Source organism: Mercenaria mercenaria, chromosome 13, assembly GCF_021730395.1.
Source record: "Mercenaria mercenaria strain notata chromosome 13, MADL_Memer_1, whole genome shotgun sequence".
In the NCBI taxonomy this organism is placed as follows: Eukaryota; Metazoa; Mollusca; class Bivalvia; order Venerida; family Veneridae; genus Mercenaria; species Mercenaria mercenaria.
Genome location: NC_069373.1, coordinates 77559127 through 77584178, shown reverse-complemented (window position 1 = coordinate 77584178; position 25052 = coordinate 77559127). Strand labels below are relative to the sequence as shown.

At 34.2% G+C, this 25052-nt stretch overlaps 2 protein-coding genes across 4 annotated transcripts in view; one reads left to right on the top strand and one right to left on the bottom strand.

Moving 5' to 3' along the window:
* LOC123529119 (F-box only protein 7-like) overlaps positions 1-20655 on the top strand; it is a 25638-nt gene extending 4983 nt beyond the window's left edge. The window contains exons 2-11 of one of the 2 annotated variants that reach the window (XM_053522390.1): positions 7508-7655; positions 8395-8805; positions 9197-9338; positions 10567-10644; positions 11714-11803; positions 12923-12975; positions 14844-14964; positions 16475-16512; positions 16784-16961; positions 19159-20655. In XM_053522390.1, the coding sequence (XP_053378365.1) occupies positions 7508-7655; positions 8395-8805; positions 9197-9338; positions 10567-10644; positions 11714-11803; positions 12923-12975; positions 14844-14964; positions 16475-16512; positions 16784-16961; positions 19159-19367 (1468 nt within the window). In that variant the 3' untranslated portion in view covers positions 19368-20655. Of the gene's footprint in view, positions 1-7507; positions 7656-8394; positions 8806-9196; positions 9339-10566; positions 10645-11713; positions 11804-12922; positions 12976-14843; positions 14968-16474; positions 16513-16783; positions 16962-19158 lie in introns of both variants that reach the window. The other variant, XM_045309333.2, reaches the window with a different exon arrangement.
* The window catches only part of LOC123529120 (uncharacterized), an 8099-nt gene continuing 3482 nt past the window's right edge, over positions 20436-25052 (bottom strand). For both annotated transcript variants that reach the window (XM_045309334.2, XM_053522391.1), the window contains exons 4-8: positions 23835-23962; positions 23415-23613; positions 22730-22822; positions 21624-21713; positions 20436-21306 (exon numbers count right to left, since the gene is read on the bottom strand). In XM_045309334.2, coding sequence (XP_045165269.1) covers positions 20941-21306; positions 21624-21713; positions 22730-22822; positions 23415-23613; positions 23835-23962 — 876 coding nt within the window. In that variant the 3' untranslated portion in view covers positions 20436-20940. The remainder of the gene's footprint in view (positions 21307-21623; positions 21714-22729; positions 22823-23414; positions 23614-23834; positions 23963-25052) is intronic.

The following is a 25052-nucleotide window of genomic DNA, read 5'->3' as shown; positions in this document are numbered from 1 at the left end:
AACACATTATCCAATAAGATGAGGTTGTACGTAGCCTATGTGGATTTTGAAAAGTGTTTTGATAAATTAGAACGGTCTTTCATTTTTCATAAACTTATTCAGCAAAATGTTAGTTCAAAATTTGTAAAAGCAATCCAAGGTATGTATAGCTGTGTAAAAGCAGCTGTAAAATACAATAAACAATTGTTGCCAAGCTTTGAATCTAATATAGGTGCCAAACAGGGCGACCCAAGTTCAAGTCTTTTGTTTTTATTTTTTGTAAATGACCTAATTAACAGCATTAATAGAAATATTGAGGGATTTTTTAATTTAGATGATTTACAATTATTCATGCTACTTTTTGCAGACGACACTGCGTTATTTGCCCATACCCCAGAGGCGTTACAGTCACTGTTAAATGATTTACAGATATATTGTCAAACTTGGAACTTAAAAGTTAATATAGCTAAAACTAAAATAATGATATTCGAACAAGGAAGACATTCTACTCATATTTTCACATTTAATAATCAAATTTTAGAAGTTGTTAAAACCTTCAAGTATCTAGGTATTTATCTATTTAAAAACGGGAACTGGTATCGAACCCAGCAGCATCTTGCTCAGCATTCCCTGCATGCATTACATAATTTATTCACAGTATTCAATCAATTAGATCTAAAGACACATGATAAATGTAAATTATTCGATACCTTGGTAGGATCTATTTTACATTATGGTGCTGAAGTTTTTGGCTACAACGAAGGTAGAAGTATTGAATTAGTACACTGTAAATTTCTTAGAAAGATACTTTGCGTGAGAAAATCAACTAACTTAGATGCATTATATGGAGAGCTAGGACGATATCCAATGGCAATACACCGTAAAATAATAATGATCAGATATTGGTTTAAAATACTAAAATTAAACAATAATTGCATACTTAAAAAAACATATAACATGCTTAAAGAAGATGCAGATAATAACATGTCATATAATGGAAAAAACTGGGCTTTTCACATAAAAACTTTGTTAAATGAAATAGGTATGTCAAATATTTGGTTACAGCAAGATAGACTTGATATTAATTTACAAATAATTAAACTTAGAATACTAGATACTTATAAACAAAGCTGGTACGCAAACATAAATAATTCCAATAGACTTTCATCTTATAGCATTCACAAACACACATTTGAACTAGAAAAATATCTTAACGTAATAAACAATAACAAATATAGAATCGCTTTAACTAAATTTAGAACATCAGCTCATAATTTAGAAATAGAAAGGGGTCAACATGAAAATATCCCCAGAGAAAATAGGAAATGTCGAAATTGTCCTTTAAATTTGATAGAGACAGAGTATCACTTTTTACTAGTATGTCCGAAATACTATGAACTGCGAAGGAAATTTTTCAAACCATATTTTTGTAGATGGCCTACAATACAGAAGTTTGAATCACTTATGTCAAGTACAAATGTTAAGCTATTAAATAACCTGGCAGCTTACTTATATCATGCTTTCAACGAACGAACTTAGATTATATTTTTACTCATTTTACTTCGACTAAACGATAGATGCTTTCAGTGTTTGCTAATTTGTGTATCTACCGTGATTGTGTTCTGTGGAGACCTCTGAGCCAAATGATTGCATACATTGTGTTTGTAAATACGAATACCTTACATAAATACAATGGTACTCTATGTATATGATATACGTCATCATCCGAGAACGTTATTAACACAATAATTGAATAAATTCCGCAGGTAGTAGATTTAATCTTACATAGACCAACGAACTGGTCTTTTATTTTTGGTTTTCGGAAAGGCCAACCGAAGTTTGGTCCATAGACATAAATCATATCCGAAAATATTTACAACATCGTCCACACCTTGACTTTTGGACATATCTGTCAAGGAACTAGCTTTTATATATCGTAGCTAAATCTCTGTTTAATGCTTCGTCGTAAATCTATTTGCGGATGTTCTCATATTAAAAATTTCGTTTCATAACGTCATTGAGTTTAGAGGATGAAACAAGAAATAATGTGATTTCGATACCGATGTATATATGTAATGGCGATTCATGGCTTATTTTATTTATGTAGTGATTAATTTCGAACAATGAGCCGTTGATACTCTTTAGCGTCACTTTCTCAATGCAAGGTCCAATAATACCCGTTATATCCGCAAATTAGTTAAACAATGCAAGGGAAGTAACCTCTGCAAGTTGTCATATAATTACAATCAAAAGTTACTTGTCCTTACCCTGCTCTGAGTTGATAAGAGTAAATTATGATCAGGTTCTTTTTCATACCCGTTTGTTGTCGGGAGTTATGATATAGAAGTGTACATGTAATAGGTGTTAATCTACTGAACTTCTCAGTTAAATGTTTGGAAACTACAGGCATGTGTTATGCTTTACAAAATTGTGCTGTTTGTATAGACTATAAATTGTATGTTTGCAATTTTATGTCGAATAAAGAATATGTTATGTTATGTTATATAGAAATTGCTAACTGATACTTCTCATGTCTTTCAAGTTAAAATTCATCATAAGATAACACAACATAACATAATTTATGTTAAGTTAGGTTAGGTTAATTAATTATTGCTTGTATGTTCATTGGCTGGATTATATTTAGAGACAAAAAAACTGAATAATTTATTAATTTATTGACTTCTCTTTTATTTTTTAATGTAGATATGTAAGATAAGATAAATAATTACCCAAGACTGTTTTTTTTAAGTATCATTGTTAGTGCAACAAAAATAATACAAAACATAGAGTGTAAAGAAAACAATCTTATAAAAACAAAATTAAGGAATTTTTGAGGAAATGAGACTTAAAAATTTTCTGGCATGATAAAAAAAGAGCCAAAGCAAGAAAGATTTTAAGTATTAGGTTTTAAAGAAGAGTAATGTAAAGATCTGGCTGAAACATATTGAAGTTTGGTCATATTATAAACATAAGAATATGAGTTTTTGTTTCTAAAATATTTTTAAAATTCCAAATCAAGAAAGAAAAAAATGATGAATGCGCCGGGAATGGTAAAGTATTAAAAACAGCAAATTCTCATGTGTTTCTGTAGTAGATTCTATAGTTTGTCAATAATTAAGTTTTAAAGCCTTCTTAAGAAATATAGCATGTCGTGAATTTGCACGCTTTAATGTAACGTAAACGTCGTCACATCCTTGTAATATTTTGTATGTAACGTCATTATTAAAAAGCTATCGAACCTGGAACAGCGTTGTTATTGCTATGTTCTACTAATATCTAAGATATAGAATTTATTTCCAGATATTTAAAAAAAAAATTTTGTTAGCGATGGATCTGGATGCCAGTCTCCTGCAGAAAAAATATACAATATTTTATCCGCTGTACACAAATTTTTGAATAGGTGAATTTGCAATGGTCAGCTGACTTCAATAAACTCAAAAGCATGTATTTTACGAATGAATGTGTACAAAAAAGTTTAAAATTGTCAAAATTGAAATTCACTCGAAACCAATTTGATTTTGATGGGCAATATGATCAACATTTTAGAATGGATAAATTTTGTGAAGTCTTGTCATTTCACAGTGAAAAAGGGTCCCTTAACAGGGTCCCTTAACAGTGAAAAAGGCCTTCTTCGATATTTTGAGAACAGTCTGCAAAAGCTGAAGCCAGCGGAAGCTAATTTTTTTTTTGAAATGTTGATTCTGCAAAAAATGGAGCGGAAAATCCGTTGACCCAAGTAAGTAAGTAACAACTTTATTTATAGCTGATGACATATTTGACAGAGCCAATTTTCAGTATAGCTCACTGTATAAATATGTTCAATAAACATGATTATAAACAATAATGAGAGAACATTTTACAAAAATAAAGAGAAAAAATATGAAATAAATTATATATATGTATAAACAAACAAAATATTCTAAGTAACGTTAATGACATACATGAATAGTCTACATATGTTGGAACTTTAAATAATTTGGTAGTCACTATTTTCTGAGAGTAATTTTGGTTGAGAAAAGTGCCATTGAAGATAGGATTGTTTAAATTTTGCAAGAGTATCAGATGAGCATATGTTATTCCAGATTGTGGGTCCCCGAGTAGCTCAAAGATTTATGAAAAAATTCTATTCTTGCTTTTTGTATCTTTAGTTCATTGTTTTGATTTGTTCTAAGTTCACATCAGATATTTGGCTGTGGTTAAATTTTGAAGTAAGATAGTCGGGGGATTGCTCGGACGAACCTTCCTGTTACAGTCAATACATAAATCTAACTGTGACATAATTACTGAAATTTAATTTACAATACATAATCCAACAATTTCATAATTCACTCTTCAAACAGTTATGACACCAGAATAAAATTTAGCATGTACAATAATACTCAAGAATGAAATAAATAAAAATGCTTGGATTATATACTAGGGAATATAACGGTGATTATAACAAGTTTTTCAATGAGCGATTGATAATTATTATAACAATGCATATTTTTTTTATATCACTTCTCTCATTAAATCATCAAAGGACCTCAAAGATGCTGTAGTAACAATACATAACTTAATTAAATTACATCTTATTCATATTTCAATAATTGCTGATGATAGGCAACTGAAACTTCCGTTTCCGATACAATCAAAACTTTGAAGGACCAAAATAATGGAGGATGAATCACAGTACACAGTCATGTAAAGTTATTGGTTTTTTCGCTTGCACATATTGCGTGTATACACGGTAAACGTTAATCGTGTACAGTACATACATAGATTTAAATCACTAGAAAATTCGTAATTTTGGATATTATTTGATAATTTTTACATAAATCAATGAGGAATTGAATTCCTTTTTGATACATGTAAGTTTTATTTGAATTTATGGCCAGTTCATGAAATAATCGGCATATAAACCTATAGCATTTAAACTTTAAAGCGTCGGCAGCGGTGAAAATTTCATTAGAAATTGCTTCTACTATTTTGGTCTTTCGAGTGTTTGACACAAGTGGGGATATTGCCCATATAAAAAAAATTATCTCAATATTTCATAGGATCGCGTCAAATTAGTTGGACTAGGTTATAATCAGACTGCATGAATGTGCAGGCTGATCATGATCTGCACTCGTTGCACAGGCAGAATCAGTTGTGTCCAGCATGATAAGTGTTACATAGTTTCTTACTTTGTACTTCAATGACATTCATCCCTTGTTCCCCAACAGAGCTTTTTGAAGAGATCTTGTCTGGAGCGTATTCAACAATTAATAGTTCTGGCTACCATAACTTAACTCAGACGCTGTTTTTATTTTCTGATGGTCGCGTACATTAAGTTGTGGCATAACCCCATTTGGTTACCAGTGTTGAACCGCAACATCTGCACACTGTCTCAAGAGAAACTGATTACGTCTTGCAAAGTTAATCGCACATGATTATTTTTGAAAATCAAGATCAATATTTTGTATATGCTGTTTTCTCATATTCTCAGGGGCCTAAGGAGTTGTTTTATTCCCAATAACAGATCAAACATTTCATAAACAGTATTTGGGTGTAATTTTAACCATTTCTTAAACAGTACATTGTATTTGGGTGTAATTTTGTCGAAAATTAAATTGTCTTTCAGATGAAGCCATCAGATGTTCAGGGTTTTCCCTCGGAAATTTTGATAAAGGGTCATAATGAAGGGTTGGTAAACATTGGACGCAGTCTACTTGTTACGTAGTATAGACCGGTTAACAGTGTGTATTGACTGAAGTGTACCGGATAATTAATATCTGGCCGCAGTCCACATAACTGGTTCGTACTGATGCACTAATAAGTGCTTACAAACAAATGTACTTAAAGATTGGGTACGAAAATTCGCACCCCTGAAAATGTGGTCTCGAGTGCATTTGCGCCATCAGTGACGTGTTAAAAATTTCTTTAGGGGTCATTTTGGAACACAATGTATGGTGTGCTAAAATGCACACAAATGTGCATCAAGGAAAACCCTGGATGTTACAGAAATTGTCCCATTGAATTGTTTGGACCAGGAGTATTCCAGTGGATTTAGATTTACTCTTCAGCATAAACAACTTGTAGAATTTAAAACAGTTAAATTACTATTTTGAAATAAAGAGATATATTCTATTGTAAATGCACCAAAAAATATGACTATTAAGTGCATAATGAATAATTTATGGTAATTCTGCTTACCCCACTAGAAAAAAATAAGGATTTTTTTGAAAATTCAGTAAAATGGCAATATTTTCATCCATTTGTGTTCAAATCACTTGAAATTTTTATACTTTTAGGTAGTGCATTAGACGAAGCACGCAGCTAATATTTCGTTTCATTTGCTGTCGTGTAAGTAGGCGGAGCTAATTTTGGCGAATCAGATTGACTGATAATTGTTCTTGCGTGGAGGAACGCTCTAGTGACTCGGCGAAGTTTTAAATTATGCCCCGAGGTGTAAATCGATATTGACACGTCGTGTATTGTCTTCGTGTAGTGTTAAATATCGGATAATTCGTTATTGCGTCATTGAGAAAGATCAGAAGAGCAGATCGATGATTATGAAATTCGCCAATTGAAGATTTTTAGCGCCAGAATTTATATTTTGTCGCATTTGGCGCCATTGGCGACCAACAGCGGGAACCCTGTTAGTGTGTTAGTTTTGCCCCATACCTGTCTAGAAAATAACAAAGATTGTATCATTTGACAAAAAATGATAATATGAGAAACCCTGAGAATACAAAAAATGTATTTTATTGAATTATAAATATAACCATTTCCAGCAAAGTTCATGAAGAAACATACATGTACCTTAGAAGGTTTAAATTCACAGAAAAGATCAATAAATAAGGATTCTCGGGTGTTCTGATTTTATAGCCGTTATTCAGTTATGTTCCCAAACAAAAATGGGGGGGAGGGTTGCAGGGCAGGGTTGCGGCATGGGTAAAACCACAGTAAACACCAGTCTAGTGTACAAAAAATATATTTTTCTATTATGCAAAACTGTCAACAAAGTTGATATGGTGACATAAAATTCTACATTACAGAACAAAATTTTCTTCAGACATGCAAAAACTACAGTGATGTTTATTTGATTTTTTCAAAACAGCCTATGGCTTTCTGTTAGGGGAAATATAGCACTTTAAATGCTAAGGAGGGAAAATCCAATAAAGCAACACTGACTTCCATAAAATTATTCATTAAACATTTTACAGAATATCTTTTAAAATGCCAGGTGGGTAATATGTCCTTCTTCAGGGAAAAATGTAACAGTTTTTGGGAAATGAGAGCTATTTTTAGCTGCGGGAAACAACCTGTAATTATTCAGCTTTGAAAAATAACAAAAAAGAAATCAGCTTCAAATATTAACTTGCTTTTTGTAAAAAAGACTATTACAATGTAGTTTGAGCCCTAACAGAATTAACTTGCTTTAACTTAAGATATGATGTAACTTAAGAATGAAAAAATTGACTTGCTTACATGCTTAAAAGTGCACTATATTATAAACAGTGTAATTGAGCTGTAACAAAGATTTCACTTGCTTTAACTTCAGAGAGTACTACTTGAGCCTGAACAAAAAAGATCCTCTAGATGGACATCTGAAAGTTGTAGGAGATTGTGATATAGTTAGTGGAGATCTTGTTTACATTGTAAGGACAGGAGATAGTGCTGAAACCACACCTAGTAGTCAGCAACATGTGGTAAGTACAATATGTTATGTACTTTCATGTTTTAAATTTCACTTCATTCCATAATCAACTTTGAATGATGTTGTATTACAGGGCTCCACTTTAACTCTGTAGAGTATTTGTTCATAGGGCAACTTCAACTATATTTTACTTGCCCAGTGTTCCCACTGGCATTTAATGTTGAGGGTGAAAACTGAGTTTTTTGCACTTTTGCTCCCCCTCACTAAGAGATATATAACAGCTGTCTCCAAAACTGGGGGTGCAAAGTACCATTCTGGAGGTGAAAAAAAAACATTTGGGGGTTTCTGGGAACACTGCTTGCCCAAACCCAATTTTTGGGAAGCAGTATAGCAACAAAAACAGCAGTACATGATTTTCTGGGGATCTTTCATTCATTTTACTTGCCTGATTGGAAACTGAGTATGATTTTTTGCCTGCCCACATTCCACTTTTACCTGCCCCGGGCAATAGAGCAGTCATTAAGCTCAAGCTCTGTATTATCTCTGAAACTTACATTGTCCCTAATTCCTTGGATTCTTTAGTCCTGCTTTTACTTAGAATTTGTTTAAAAAACTCGTCCAGAAAAGGAGGCAAAAAACATAGAAAAATCTAGATACTGTTGCAGAATACAGCAGTATTCTGGCTGATTTCAAACAGTTCAAGAAATTATTGACATATATGGATCTTGTGAATTTTAGCTATGAATTGTTTCTATGCCATATCAGTATTAAGTGTGATTTCAATCTTTCAGGTTTCATCTGCTGCTTCAGGTAGTAGTCTGACTTCTGAAAAAAATGCACCAAGTTGCACATCAGGTCAGACAAATAAGGAGAATAAATCACATGACCAAGTTGAAAACCATGCTAAAGCAGCAATGAATATGGATACAGGGCAGCCAGGCACCAGCTCTCAAAATGACCCAGCACCAGAGACAGGTACCAGCTATGATGTTACCATGGAAACTGAAGAGGAAACAGTTGACATTGCTGTTGTGAAACAGTGTCTTAGTGAGCCAGTATTATGTAGAGAGGCTGCAAATGGGACTGTACCAGCTCTCTTAAGGGAAATGTATGAAGCTTTAGGACCTAAAAACATTGCAGAATCTCTAAGTACTGTTCTTCATGTGTTGATGCTTGAGACCGGATTTACTGTACACCCAGAGGTAGTATCTGAATTGTATTTGTGTTATAGATATACCATCACAGAATAATGTTCAGCCATTAGCTTATTTTGAACACAATTTAATTTTTACAAGCTCTTGCCATTATATTAGTGCTATGTTGAAAGGCCTTTAGGTAAAGTATATCTCCCAGTAGATTATTTTAAACATGAATATGTACAAACTTGGTAAGAAGCCATATTTGATGAAACCATCTTGTAGTTTAAATAAAAGCAGAATGAATGCCTGGCATTTCAGTTGGTATTGATCATTAGTCAGATATGGTTACCTATTATATACTGAATACAACAAAGTGCTTTTTTGGACAATCTGCAGAATGAAAACAAATCTTCAGGAAAGCTTATTGCATTATTCATTCTGCTACATTTTGCAGTCGGAGAATACTGCCGTGTCTCAGTTACCAGGTGAATGGCGTTATGGTGGTTATTACAAGTTCTCATATACATACCAAGGTTGTGCAGACACTACATGTTGTATAACAATCGTACCAACAGGAAATTCAGTCGCTGTTCATGGTCAGTATTTATAGTCAGAACTTGATTATATTAACTTAAAATTTGATAATTAGTATATACACCACTAGATTTAAAGGTCACAAAAGACCATTAACAGGCTCAATCAAACCCAGCCTGTAACATTTTCATTTTTCTCGTGTTGAGCACCCTGTAAAGTTCCCACTTTTTCTATTTTGAATCACTTGTTCTGCTTGCTGTGAGATTTTGATTCTGCTTTGGGTGTAGAAATCTTCAGTGTCAAGATGCTGGCTTGCAGAGGGTCAGTGGTTCTACTTGTATACCGGCTGTTAAATGTAATGTCATGACAAGCACCACTGGTCTTCCGCCGCCATGAAAGCAAGAAAATCACCGTGTTATCTAAATACAGTCAAACCTGTGGAAAAAACAGTCACCTGTCTTAAACAGCCACATCGTTTACTGGTATTTCCCATTTCTTTACCTTAAGGTAGTTCTGCACGTTTGATAAACCGAAAGTGATGGCGTAACATCATTTATCCGGAAAACGTAGAATAAAGCCTAGACTCGGCATACAGAAATGAAAATCGTTTTATGAATTAATGACAACTTGTGAGTTAATTTATTTAAATGGCAATGTTACTTTATTTCTAAAGTCAAAATATGATGTGAAAACATATGACACTTAATTTTTTCAAAAAAATGTCCTGAAATTAGCGTGAAATGTCCGGTTCACTTTAATCATGGTCAAATATCTCAAAAATAAGCACATGGACATATACATTTTATTTCACCAAATTATAGACCATGCGTTTATTTACAACTGTGAGAAGTTTCATCAAAATCTACATTGTGGAAAAAATTCTATTCGCAAAAATGTTATGAAAGTTATGATTTTCCCATAGACTCCCATTGTGAAATATTGCGTGATGTCCAAATTTTTCAAATCAGTCTAGCAAAAAATCAAGCACACGATCCTATCATTTTTATTTGCTGAATTTTCTATGTATATTCTGAAGTTTCGAAAAATCAGAGTTTTTACAAATTCCACATTGTAGAAAAAAGTTCGATACAAACGTGCAGAACTACCTTAAGAGCAAGTTTACCGACAAGCCACTTTTGTTCCTTCCCTTGTCTGGCTGTTAAAAACATATTTGATTGTTATGTCACTATGACTTGAAATCAAATTAGCATTGTTTTTGTTGTGAATGTCTATGTACAATGATATATATTCAACAGAAATATCAAAATATAATTTGGAGTGTTGTTTCAGGTAAAGTTCTAAGTACAAGCAATGCAACAAGACAGTGTTCATTTAAGACAGAAGAGTATGTGCAGGCTGTAAATAAAGGTAATTATTATAATGTAGAAGCTCGCATCTTTTCTCACATTTATCCTTGAGGTTTTTCTATACATAATGAATCCAACCACTATGGATAAGTTTCATTATATTCTATGATTTTTAGACACAGTTAATGTACCTAACCACTTATAATGTTTCAGGATGGTTTTAATTTCTCAGAAAGGCTTTAATGTGTATAAAATATAAGACAACTAACAGGTTGCAGTATAATAATAATAATAATAATAATAATAATAATAAATTATTTAAAGAGGGTAAGACTCATTAAGTTTCATACATAACATACAAATCTTATTTTCAATGAGGCTCTCTAACAAACACAAAACCATTTACATTGTACTCATACAAATGAAAATGTCACAGTCATTCCATAGAGCAGACTTGTAAAGAAGAAAAACACATGTTAACAGTCACATAACATAACTCTACACTGTATTGATTAAAAGAAAGTTTCAAAGTAAATATTTAAATGAATTTACTGAGCTAGCATTTTTTATTGAGTAAGGTATATCTTTCCAAATTTCTACAGCCATAAAAGAAAACGAACGTTTAAGAAAGTTTGTTTTAGGTCGAAGGTGCTGTAGATCAAATTTCGTATTAGAACGAAGGCTATAGTATGTATTGTCGCAAATTCCAATAGTGTCACAAATATAAGATGGTGCAAGTTTATTTAATTATCTGAATTAAGTCATAAAACAAATATAATTAAGAGGTATTAATGTCAAAACTTTGCTTTCATTAGTTTCCTATACAGTTAAACCTACCTGCAAAAGACTACCATTGGGAAATGAAGATAGTGGTCTTTGTTTACAGGTGGTCTCTCAACAAAGATGACTTTACACTTTTTTGGTTAAACAAAAAAATAATGTCTTTAGCTGAGGTTTGACTGTACTAATAAATTTTATGAATATGATATAAAGTACCTTTTTTCTTCTATTTCAAATATGTTTTTCTCTGCTTACACTCTAGATATCTTTTCTCCATATATTACAGAATATGCAAGCGTTTTCATTTAGACATAGCATGTCCGATTATTATTATGTAATTCATTTTACAGACTGTGCTGCATGTTATTGCCAGTTGGCCAAGTTGTCAATGTTGTTCAAGGATTCCATAGCAAATCCTTTAGTTCATGATATAAGAACAGGTGAGTCAAAAATCTGAACACTTGTCAGTAAACACCATAGGATATTAGATAAAAAACACACCTCAGTAGATTAGTAGGCTTATAGCCTTGCTTGTTCTACCCTGGTGCCTGTTGGTGTGTAAGATAATTAAAATAATGTGTGAAGAGGCATCATCGACCTTTTTCACTATTAAAAAGCTTGAAAGTCACCATGTGATCTGACTTAAGGTAGTACACCCATAATGAAAATCTGTAATTATGTCTCCCACACCACTGTGGTGGGAGACATATTGATTTAATCCTGTCTGTGTGTCTGTCACAAATCTTGTCCGCACTCTAAGTCGAACATTTCTCATCCGATCTTCACCAAACTTGAACAAAGTGTTTGCCAATAAGTCCTCGGCCAAGTTGGATAACTAGCCAAATCGGCCCAGGCACTTCGGAATTATGGCCCTTGAATTACCGAAAATACTGATGCCAGTGATACAGGTCTTGGTGCGTGGTTGACTCAGATACATAATGGAGAAGAAATGCCAATCTAGATGATTATGCAGTTGTGGGAGACATGCACTTTTATCAAAAGCAGCTCTAGTTAGATTATGAATAAGCATATGCTATTTCGACATCCTTCAGCCATAACAAAAAACAATTTTCTATAATTGCCAGAGAATGATGAAATTTTCTATGTAGAATAAGTAATGGAACAGACTATACCTATTGTCGTTATGGTTCCACTACCTTAAAGACTCAAGACACTCAGATAATCAATTATTTGTACTTTGGCTTCTTAACAAAGTCTCAATATTTTTCATTCGGAGAAAGAAGTTCTAAATAAAAGTTTAGTATAACAGGGCAGTATTTGTTAACTTACAGTATATACTCTAAGTAGCTGAGACTACCTGTACAATAAAACGCCAATCACTCAAGGTTGCAATGGGGTGTGCAAAATGATTGAGCTATTGATGGTTTCAAGCAGTCCAAACACGAAAAAATATCAGTAAATTGGCTGAGGAAAACATGAATGGTTAGCCCTGGTGCTCCAACCATCAATTTTTTATGTATGATCCCTCTGATGTATTGAAGGAATGTATAAAGAGAATTTAAAATAATGTTCAGATGAATGTTTTTGTCTATTTTCAGCTGCAGGATTGGTGGATGTGTTTGGGCTTTTAGCGCTTACACAGGAAATAAAGGTCTCAATATGTTTATTAATTATTTTATATGCCCTCCGAAGTTAGAAGGTGGTTAAAAAGGATTCATCTCAGCCGGTCATGGGGTGTGTTACAAAAAAAAAAATTGGCGTAAACTGCTTGTGCAGTTCTAAATGGTTTCCGTTCAGACTTATTACACTTGAACACCATGAAGGGTAGATGTGTTTGACTTATAATCTTAAAGGCCAGTTGAGACATTGCAGAGTTGTGCATCCTTGGATTTAGACAAAACATTTTATTTACTCTGGCAAATTGGTACTGCTGAGGTATTAATCACTTTTAGGGACTGTTCAAGTTTTATTTCATGGAAACAGCATGTTTTCCTCTATTAAAGCGGCATTTGGGATTATTAATCACATTTAATGATAGCTGTAGTTTAATTAAATTGCTGTCTGACTTGGCACTGATTCAAGGCTGAACACAACAAAGATAACAAGGAGTTCACCAAGGTAGTAATGTCAGGACTTAACCAATCAATTGCTTAAATTAATATCATTGTGAATGAATTTTGTTAGCTCACCTGTCACATAGTGACAAGGTGAGCTTTTGTGATCACCCTTCGTCCCTCGTCCGTCATGTGTCCGTGCGTCCGTCCGTGCGTCCGTCCGTCCGTCAACAATTTCTTGTCTGCACGATAATGGTTTCATTTATGATTTTATTTTAACCAAACTTGCACACAACTTGTATCACCATAAGATCACGGTTTCTTTCTTGAACTGGCCAGATCCCATTATGGGTTCCAGAGTTATGGCCCCTGAAAGGGCCAAAATTAGCTATTTTGACCTTGTCTGCACAATAGCAGCTTTATTTATGATTTGAATTTTACCAAACTGGCACACAACTTGTATCACCATAAGATCTTGGTTCCTTTCTTGAACTGGTCAGATTCCATTATGGGTTCCAGAGTTATGGCCCCTGAAAGGGCCAGAATTAGCTATTTTGACTTTGTCTGCACAATAGCAGCTTCATTTATGATTTGATTTTAGCCAAACTTGCACACAACTTGTATCACCATAAGATCTCGATTCCTTTCTTGAACTGGCGAGATTCCTTTGTGGGTTCCAGAGTTATGGCCCCTGAAAGGGCCAGAATTAGCTATTTTGATCTTGTCTGCACAACAGCAGCTTCATTTATGATTTGAATTTAATCAAACTTGCACAAAACTTCTGTCACCATAAGATCTCGGTTCCTTTCTTGAACCGGCCAGAGCCCATAATGGGTTCCAGAGTTATGGCCCCTGAAAGGGCCAAAATTAGCTATTTTGACCTTGTCTGCACAATAGCAGCTTCATTTATGATATGATTTTAACCAATCTTGCACACAACTTGTATCACCACAAGATCTTGCTTCCTTTCTTCAACTGGCCAGATTCCATCTTGGGTTCCAGAGTTATGGCCCCTTAAAGGTCCAAAATTGGCTATTTTGGCTTTTGCAGCCATATAGAGACTTCATTTATGGTTTTATTTGATACAAACTTCCAAAATATCTTCAGCAACAATAAATCTTGGATTCCATGACAAATCAGATCCAATCATATGTTCCAGAGTTATTTTATATCTGATTATCTCCCCTGATTGTAATCAAAATGGATTTATATCAGTAAGTACTAACAGGACTTATTTGAAATTTCATTATTGTTATTAGTTGGACTGAGACAATCAGGGTAGATAACTATGGACTGATTTTATGTCATATTACCTCCCTTTATTTCAAATTTAAATTGTCCTCAAGTGCAATGATAACAGGTGAGCGATATAGGGCAATCATGGCCCTTTTGTTGCATAAAGCTACAAATAATATACTTTTGTTACCTGTAGCTACATCGTTACATACTGTTTGCTTTGTTTCAGTTACGCATATTGAGTTTTCTAGATGTTAGAAGTTTACTGCAAGTGTCGTGTGTGAATACAGAACTATTGGAAATTAGTAAAGACCCATACCTTTGGAGATGTCTATACTTGAGAAACTTTGGTAGTATGTATTTGTATGGCTCTTTTTCATTCTTATTAACAACTTTCTAAAAGAACTTTCTTATTAACTGACACTGGAATGAACACAAGGATAATACTATTACAAGTATGTTCACCTTATACTTCCCACTGGCACCAGAACAGAAAGAAAATGTCTCTGTACATGTTATACCCTACCCCTAGGTATTCTATAAGAACCATGGTCATGAACGGGAAAATATACTAACCCGTTTCAATCGTACATTTCTCAACTTAAACACCCAGTTCGGTGAATGGGTACCTAGTATATTGAACAAGCGATAATTTATCTTCCATCGTGCACCAGTCACATTGTCTCAATATTTCATATTGCTGAGATTATCAACATATTTTATGCTTTCGTCAACATTACAAAAAAAACTTGCTTGACCTTCCCTAATGAACATCCGGTCTAGAGGTCACGGCAGTGTGCACATGTTTGGCGAAATGTAAACAAACAAAAACAGACTTAAAAAAAAGTCACAATTTTACACTAAAACTCGAAATGATGAATGAAATTCATCTTGTATATGATCTTTAATTTGAAATCGTACTTTGGTCTGCATCTGTTCTGTTTATTTTATTCATTTTGCACATTTATGCTGCATTTTCACATTATAGCAAACACGTGTAGTAAAATGACGATTGACATACATTTTCACAACAGCCAATCAGAATAGTTTTGTAATCTAGAACGGAACTTCACCAGGGAAGTTCAAGCAAGTTTTTTGTTTAATTTTGAAATAACTATAAACTACATGTTGTTTTTCTAAGATAAGATGTATTAAAGAAATGTGACCGGTACACAATGGAAGATAAATTATCGCTTGTTTGATATCCATAGTACATATTTACCAAACTGCGTGTTATAGTTATGAAATGCGCAATTGAAACGGGTTAGTATATTTTCCCGTTCATGACCATGGTTCTTACAGAATACCTAGGGGTAGGGTATAACATGTACAGAGGCATTTTCTTTCTGTTCTGGTACCAGTGATACTTCCTCTGTCCAGCTTGTGCTAATGGTCACCTGTCATATGGGGTCACCTGTCATTAATGGTCACTTTGAATTCTCTCCTTTAAATGACTGTGTTAAGTGACCATCTGCTTCTTGAGGTCAGCATTACTGTATTTTATTCACAAATGTATCTTCTAACTCCTTTTAAGTCAGTTCTTACCAGTTTTCATTAAATTCTCATCTTGTGGTCAATGTTACAAAACAACCGTATTTCTGTCTTTGTTTTATCTTTATATAACAATAGCATCATCCATTCAGTAATACTAGAATACACTGTGCCTATCTTGATCACATATTATGAATAGGTATTATGGTTTCTATAAAAAAAATTGTACTCTTGAGAGAAAAACAAAAACCTGTGTTAAGTGCTCATCTGTCTTAAGCAGCAAACTTGACCTTTTCCCTTGAATGTCTGCTAAACACTAGTTTAACTGTAGCTGATTTCTTATGTGAATTTTTTCTTTGTTATTTCTAGATAGACACGATAATAGTTTATCACAGAACTGGAAAGAGGTGATATATTATTCTTTGTTTGTAATTCAAAACAGTGAACTGACTATAACTGTATATAATTATATATATATTACCTCATAATTGCCTATGTCAGTGTTTCTTATGCAAAACTTCAACCTTTTGTGATGCCTACGAATTATTACAATAGCTATACTATTTGTAAAATTTCACATAGTTGAGCTAAAAAATGGGGTGAAAAACTAGGTTATGGTTGGCTATGTACAATGTTGCTATATCAAAAATAACTAAATTATATGTATTGTGATTGCAGTTATACAAAAAGGAATACAAGAGTAGAAAAGAGAGGAGAAAAATGATGAGCCGTATGAAGATAATAACGCCTCCCTACTGGGGACCCCAGAACCCCTTTAGTGGTCCCAGTAACTGGATACCTCCAGTCCCAGGAGGAATTATTGGAGGGGATTATGACCTGTATCCTAATTTTCCAAGTAAGTAAACTGTGCACTGTGGTCTCGAAGTTAAAGTTTCATATGTTCTGTCAGAACAGGACTTTTGACATATTTGGTAGTAAAAGATGATGATTGGAATTTGGAGTTTATGGAAATGCTTAGTTCATTCTTAGAGGTTTTAAGCTTTGTATCGAGACCTATGCATGAGTTCTGCAGCGAAAATACTGCTCAACTTTATCAGCACAATATTATTCCGCTAAAGAACAAGTGCATGATTCTCAATGCACAGCTGATAATCTTTTTATTACATCTTCACATATTTTAGAATGTCGTATAAATGTTAAGAACTTGTTCAGTATACTGAATAAAATTGACAATTATGACGTTAATGAAAGAAATGGAACGACACACAGATATTAAAATGACATCACTCATCCGATATTAAATTCAGATATTAGATTCAGACGTCAGTATTGAAAAATATTGATGTTTCCAGTTATAACTAAACAAGAGAATAAAACTGGTTATATAATAATTACGTATCTTGCCTGTATCAGAAATTAGTAAATGCATTTATTTCAAACATTTGTAAATCCTCTTGCAACTTTTATGTAAGTAAGTTAGTGGAAGTTCAATCTCTTTGATAAATATTTTTCTATTAATGAGTTTGCAGACTGTGATAAAACTTTAATTGTATAGCATCCTTCTAATGAGATTTACTTGACAGGTGCAAATTAGCTAAAGACAAATCTCCCTTGCAAAATAAGGTCACCGATGCAAGTATTTTTGTGTATATATTTGTTACATACACTGCTGTAGGATTTTGTTCTGTGGATGTGTCTGTTTCTCATAGATCTTAAGCTTTTTTTTTATTGTATGCTACATTATCTCTTTAAAGTCAGCTTCTCAATTTGAAAAAAAAGAGATAAAAACATTTTTGGCATCAAAAGTTATATGGCCTAAAAACTAAATTGTGCATTTAGAGTAATGTCTCAGGGTAGGTAAGTCAGTCTTTTATTTATGTTTTTTATGCCCCCACTTTGTGGGGGGGGGCATATAGATCTGCCCTTGTCCATCCTTCCGTCTGTCCGTCCGTCCTTCCGAGAATGTTGTGTCGCACATAGCTCCAAAAGTATTTGACATAGAGTCACAAAACTTTACAGGAATGTTGGTCAGCATGTGTAGTTGTGCACCTGGGGTTTCGCGTCCGGATTCATTCAGTCATGTAGAAGTTATGGCCCCTGACTTTGTAAAAATTGGTCATTTTAGTGTTGTGTCGCGCCTAGCTCCAAAAGTATATGACATAGAGTCACAAAACTTTACAGGCATGTTGGTCAGCATGTGTAGTTGTGCACCTGGGGTTTCGCGTCCAGATTCATCCAGTCATGTAGGAGTTATGGCCCCTGACTTAGTAAAAAATTGGTCATTTTAATGTTGTGTCGCGCATAGCTCCAAAAGTATTTGACCTAGAGTCACCAAAGTTTACAGGAATGTTGGTCAGCATATGCAGTTGTGCACCTGGGGTTTTGCATCTGGATTCATTCAGTCGTGTAGGAGTTATAGCCACTGACTTAGTTAAAAATGGGTCATTTTAATGTTGTGTCGTGCGTAGCTCCAAAAGTATTTGACCTAGAGTCACCAAAATTTACAGGAATGTTGGTCAGCATGTGCAGTTGTGCACCTGGGGTTTCGCATCCAGATTCATTCAGTATTGTAGGAGTTGTGGCCCCTGACCTGGGAAAAAATTGTCATTTTAATGTCATGTAGTGGGGGCATCTGTGTCCCATGGACACATTTCTAGTTTTATTTGACATGAAGATGCTGGTGTTATAAAACGGGGGGAAAATGTAGGGTAGGGGATTTTAGCTATGTAAGGTTGGGTTACCCTAAACAAACAACTTTTTTAGGCCTTCAAACAGCTTGTTTAAGGTACAGGCTACTTTGTTCTTTTTCCATTTGGACATATAAGCAAGAAAACCAAGGAATATCTTTAAAAAATGATTTATGGCAGTGTTCATGATTCACAGAAATTAAGGCAAATCTATGTTTGCTGCACCGTAAGTCCAGGCTTGACATCATTTAACCTAGAATAAAGCCTTGATCTGTCACACAGAAATATAAAACATACTATGAGTAAATGGCAACTCTTGCGTTAAATAGTTAAGGTATATTCAACAAAGTTGAAAAATCCAGAGGTGCATAACTACCTTAAGTGTAACAATATTGCTAATTTCAGGTAGCTTACCAGGTGTGCCAGGTAGAATGGGCCCTAGACCACCTTCATTGCCAAGACCTAGGTATGATCTTATAGGACCAGGACCTGATGTTGACCCTGGTCCTGACCCTGGTTTGATCCCTCGCAGACCAGGAGGATCTGGCAGAGGGGGTGGTAGGGGGAGCAGTCCGTTTGGTGGGTTCGGAGGATTTGGACCAAGGTTCTTCTAGAATATACATCCGTTTTAGAACAATACATTAAAAAGAACAATATTATAAGCTATGTATTTCTAATGAACAGTTTAGTGTATGTTCCATGCAGGTAATTTGTTTTGAAAAAGAAGTTTGCTACAAGGCCATCACATGTGTTTAGTAATGAAGTTCTAATGATTTGAGTATTATGTGTAGTTCTTTGTTAACTTGTATATGATATGCAAATGATGATGAGAGGTTAATTACCAAAAGGTACAAAGTGCTGATAATTAAAGATGGTTATGATGCATTTGGGCATTAACCGCTCAACATCATTTGCATATCGCATATGTTTGACAACTCTACTAAACAAATTTACTGGGAACTGTATTGATATTTGTTAATCGCAAAACATTTTCCTCTATAATTCTGCAAGTGTTATGTGACTTTCTTTAATTTAACATTTAATTGGCTACTACCAGAGCTATACACTCCAGGTTAAAAGATTAAGTCATGGTTCAATGTGACTATGTTTTGCTGGAACCAGTAGACAGACATTTGTAAAATTTCAAATAAATCTATTGTGCAGTTATCCTGCAGACTCTTATCCTTGAAAATTTGGGTCACTAGCGCAAATGAAGAATATAGCAGCATTTTACAATAGTGTTATATAACACATGATTTATGTCGGTTTGTTGAAAAAACTACGTCCGTAAGTGAGTTAATTTCTGGTAACACTGAAAAGTGTCCAGACATCCAGTGTTGATACCCTTGCAACTTTCTCTCTCTGCCTTGGAAAATAATCTTACTCTGAAATATAAGCAATCACTTGCTCCTCACGGCTTTGGGTTTGAAACTTCACTTGGAGCTTAAAATTCTTTCATGTGAGGAGGTCATCCAATTAGCTTGCAGAAGATCTGTGGTTCTACCCAGATGCCAAGAGATGCCTGATTTTATGCTTAGACACACACCTGGGGTCTTCCTCCAACATGAAAAGCTGGAAAGTCGCTGTATTACTTATAATTGTGTCAATGTGACATAATGTCCGTGTGCTGTTATAATTGTGTCTATGTGACTTACATCCAATTAAAAACACAAGCAAAACTGTTATATGTTTGAAATAAAAGGCTTTTTAATTGCAAAAGAAGCAAATTACCTGCCTTACCAGTTTGTATAGCTATGTTAGTCTGGGGAAAAAACCTTGTGCAATTTCATATTTCTGTTGGTGCCTGTAATGCTGATTTTTTTGTATGTTTTGGTATTCTGATTAAAATTTGATTTATTGTTTCAAATAAATACAGAAATAAAATCTGGCCTCCTTACAGAAGTAATTGTTTTCTCATAACAGTGTCATTCATCCAGATATACTGTAAAATTGTTTATCTCCGTTCCATTAAAGTTTATGGTTTTGTATAAAACAATTATTTCGTGGTGGCATGAATTCATGACTGTAAAATTTTAAATATAATGTAATATACAATTTGCTTATTCTTCAATATTTAGTTTTCATAGATTGGCACAAAGACAAAATTCACTAAAGTTAGTCCGCCACAAATATTTATGATTTCACAATGTACTTGGTGTGTACATCGGTTTTTAAATCGTAATTAAGTTAAACAGCCGAGCTTACATGCACAATAACATAACCTTTAGCATTATCAACAAGAATCTCAGAACCTTCATCATCATACATCACGACTGCTGGCCAGACCACCTGCATCACTGTCTTACTAAAACCCCCATCCTCTACCGCACCTTTATAATGATACTCTTGGAAATTATCAGACACGTCGTCAATATGTTTACTAAGCACGTCAAATTTGAGTAACACTGGTGGATCGGAGATGGCACATTGCCAGCAAAGGTCACAACAGTTGTTAACATATTCTTCAAGACACTTCATTTCATCTTCGTCCTCTTTTATTTCTTCCGTAACTTTTTGGAAGTCTTCTCTTTCCTTACACTCCCTACCAAACAGCTGAAATTAAATGTTCCATTTCATATATAAAAGTCTCTGACTAGGAGAGTTGGATATGATTTATTTTATTTGCAAAGGAAGTAAAAACATTAACTTGATTGCTTTCCAATTTTCTTCACATAACGTACATGCGAGCAATTCAATTGTTTTACGCTTATAGGGTTTACATTTTCATGTTTCATTTTAACATTTAATGTTCCATTACTTACAGCATAGTGTAGCAATGCAATTATGAGATGCATTTTTTCCGTCTCAGAAATTCAAAAATATAACATTGTATGAATTACTAATTATTCTTGTGAAGGAAATATACTCACACGCTTTATAGCTGCTTTATTTTGCTGATGTAGACCAACAGTACGACGAAGTTTGTGTAAGTAATGAAGATCTTCTGTTGACTTAATTACCTAATTAAAAAAAAATACAGATACCATAAGTATTTATAAGTGTCTGAAATTTTACATCAGCTAATGCAAAAAAGCAAAGTATGGACTTTTTCTAGAGAAAAGACTGGTTATTGTGAGAGTCTAAGTCATCTTACACTTCCTAAATCTAGGAATACCCTTCAATATTATGTTGTCGATTCCTGCTAGAGATGACCCATGCCAGTTTCACCCAGATGGAATCTTTGTTTGGGCATGTCTGTCCTGTTTGTCGTCACACAGGCTTAGATCTTGTAACTCAACTTTTGAAAATATATTTCATTTTTGTGTGAAACTTTGTACGCTAGATCGCAATATGAAACATGTACAAGTTCATTTATTTTGTTGCTGTCACAATAGTCCAAATATACGGCAAGAAAACGGCAAATAATTTTAAATGTGTATGAATATTTTGTCATGGAATTTGGTACATGAACATATAGCAATACAACACATATACATGTTCTTTTTATTTTATTGCTGTGGCAACAAATGGTCCAAACTTTTCTCAGAAAGTGGATCTTGTAATAACTAACAAAATACACAAGACTAACCCATTAAACATAGTACAAATAATGAAGATACTTTTTTCCATTTATCCAATATTTAGTTCATAAATCCGTCACAAATGGTGGATTCTGCCAGCTCTTAAAAAGAACGAGATTTTTCCGCGAAACAGGTGAAAATATGCACATAATTTTATTCTGCCTGTCGGCCTTTCTTCAGTCTGTCCATCCATCAGTTACAAAAGATAGATTACAAGTACGAGAGATTTTTTTCATTAGAAGCGGTTAACATATGGTGGGTCGTTTAGACAATATTCAGGTCCTTCAGTTTATTTTCAGTAATACATGTATATAAATATATTCCTAAGGCAGCAAAAGGACAAAAGCCCCTGCCAGTAGGGCACTTTTATTGCTTGGCAATATTATCCATTTTTATTTCTTAGCTGAATTATTAAATTTTTATGTAGAAAAAAAAATAGTAAAAAAAAAATTTACTTCCTCCACGGTATGCACTGCGTTTTCCGAGTAAGGATTTACAAAGTTCATTAGCTGGTTCTTTGCTTTTGTCTGGCAAAATGATTGACAGTCCTGTAAAACAAATATCAATTTTACATAAAAGTAAATCTATACTTTACTATCACACTTGTCACTGAGAAGAAGTTATAAGTCGAGCTTTAGAAAAGCTTTGATAATGCTCATTTTGTGTTGTGTGTAGTACATCATACTACATGTAGTTACAGTTGACCTGTGTACCTGCCAAAGTAGGCTAAAGTACAGGTCACAAAAAGTAGTGTCATGCATTTCCAAGCTTTATAATTCTGTCATATTTCAAGAGTATAGTAACTCGCATTTGTTTCAGAAATGTATATTTAAAAAAATGAAATATTGTTAAAAATCTTCAATGTTTCCTTTACTGAAGTAAGCGGATGTAAATTTTGCAGAATTATTTTTTGTTCATTCTTTATACAAAGTGTTACAAAATAACACAAGTATCAGATTCTTCGTACTGAAATACTACTGAAATATTTCATTTGTTCAAATATTTTTTAATTTTGTTATTTTCAGACTGATACAAAATGTAAATGACTTTGATACTTAAATCAACAGGAAAACTTATTAATCATTCTTGAGATTACATGTGTAATATTTTGATGGTGAAATGATGCAAAAAATGCAGTACCTCGAGAATTTTCGACAGAAATTTAATCCCCGCCAGTTCCTTGTTGCCCCGAAACAGGCTTTTCATAACATTTCTCCATTCTTCATCGAAAATCTCCCTACACTGGATGGACAAAGTGGTCGGTTGGATTATCTCCCCTGTATTGTTGTATCTGCCCTTGGCAGTTCTCTCAATGTCTTTTCCAAATTGTTTTTCTATCCTGGAATTTTTTTATGAATTCTATTAGACATTGAATTAAAATATGCTATTACTATATTGTTGGAAAATTGCAAGTTTTCTACTGTTTCAACATAAGACTCTTGTCCTGATCGTTCTGAATAATATAATACTGGAATTGAATATTCGCACGACAACTATTTCACCATTACACAGAATAGCCTGCTTAGACGCACTACTTTTTGTTGGTAAAGAACATCTTACATTTCATTCTGGTCCTCAACTTTCTTCCTCAGCTTGTTCAGTTCCTCCTGAAGTTCCCCATTCAGAGTGATCTGCTCTCTTAACTGTCCCACCAGTACTTTACTGGCATTATCTTCCATATTTTCCGGCTGTAAAACATCGAATTTTCATCTAAAGCAAGATCCATGTATTGGTTTGGTTTTGTTTGTTTTGGGTTTAGCGCCGTTTTTCAACAGCATTTCCGTTATATAAGGCGGGCTGTTAATTATCCTAACCAAGTGTTCCTGGCTTCTGTACCAGTAATTGCCTGTTCTCAGCAAGTAACTGCCTACTTTTCCACATGAATCAGAGGTGAAGGGCAAAATTAGCTTTTATCAAATCGTCACGGCGAACATACGCCTCGCACGGGGATCAAACTCTACCTTGCGACCTGTAGATCTTCGCTTTCCAATCTCAGCAAAGCAGGCGGATTGGTTCATTTTTAGCTCAGTCACCTGAGCCAAAGGCTCATAGTAAGCTTTTGTGACTGCTTGATGTCTGTCGTCCGTCGTGTGACGTGCGTCTTGCGTCCGTCAACAATTTCTAAAAATTCTTCTTCAAAACCGTGGGGCAGATTTACACCAAACTTCACAGGAATGATCCTTGGGCGGCCCGCTTTCAAAATTGTTCAAAGAATGGAATTCCACACAGAACTCTGGAAAGGAAATCGTCTTGTCCAAAACCGCAAGGCGTAGAGCCTCGATGTTTGACATGTGACATCATCTAATGGTCTTCTCTGAAGATTGTTCAAATTATGCCCCTGGGGTGAATGGAGGCCCCTCCCAGGAGGTCCCAAGTTCTACATAGACTTATATATAGGAAACAACTTTAAAAATCTTCTTGTCTGAAACCACAAGACCTAGACCTTTGATGTTTGGTATGTAGTATTGCCTTGTGATCCTTTACCAAGATTGTTCAAATTATTGCCTGGCATAAAAAGAGGCACCACCCCGGGGGTCCCAAGTTTTACATAGACTAAAATAGATTTTTTTTTTAAAAAAATCTTCTTTTCTGAAACCACAAGGCCTATGCTTTTGATATTTTGTATGTTGCATTGCCTAGTGGTCCTCTACCAAAATTGTTTAAATTATGCCCTTGGGTTGAAAAGAGGCCATGCCCTGGGGGTCCCAAGTTTACAAAAAGACTTGTACAGGAAAAAAACTTAAAAATTCTTCTTGTATGAAAGTTCAAGGCCTAGGC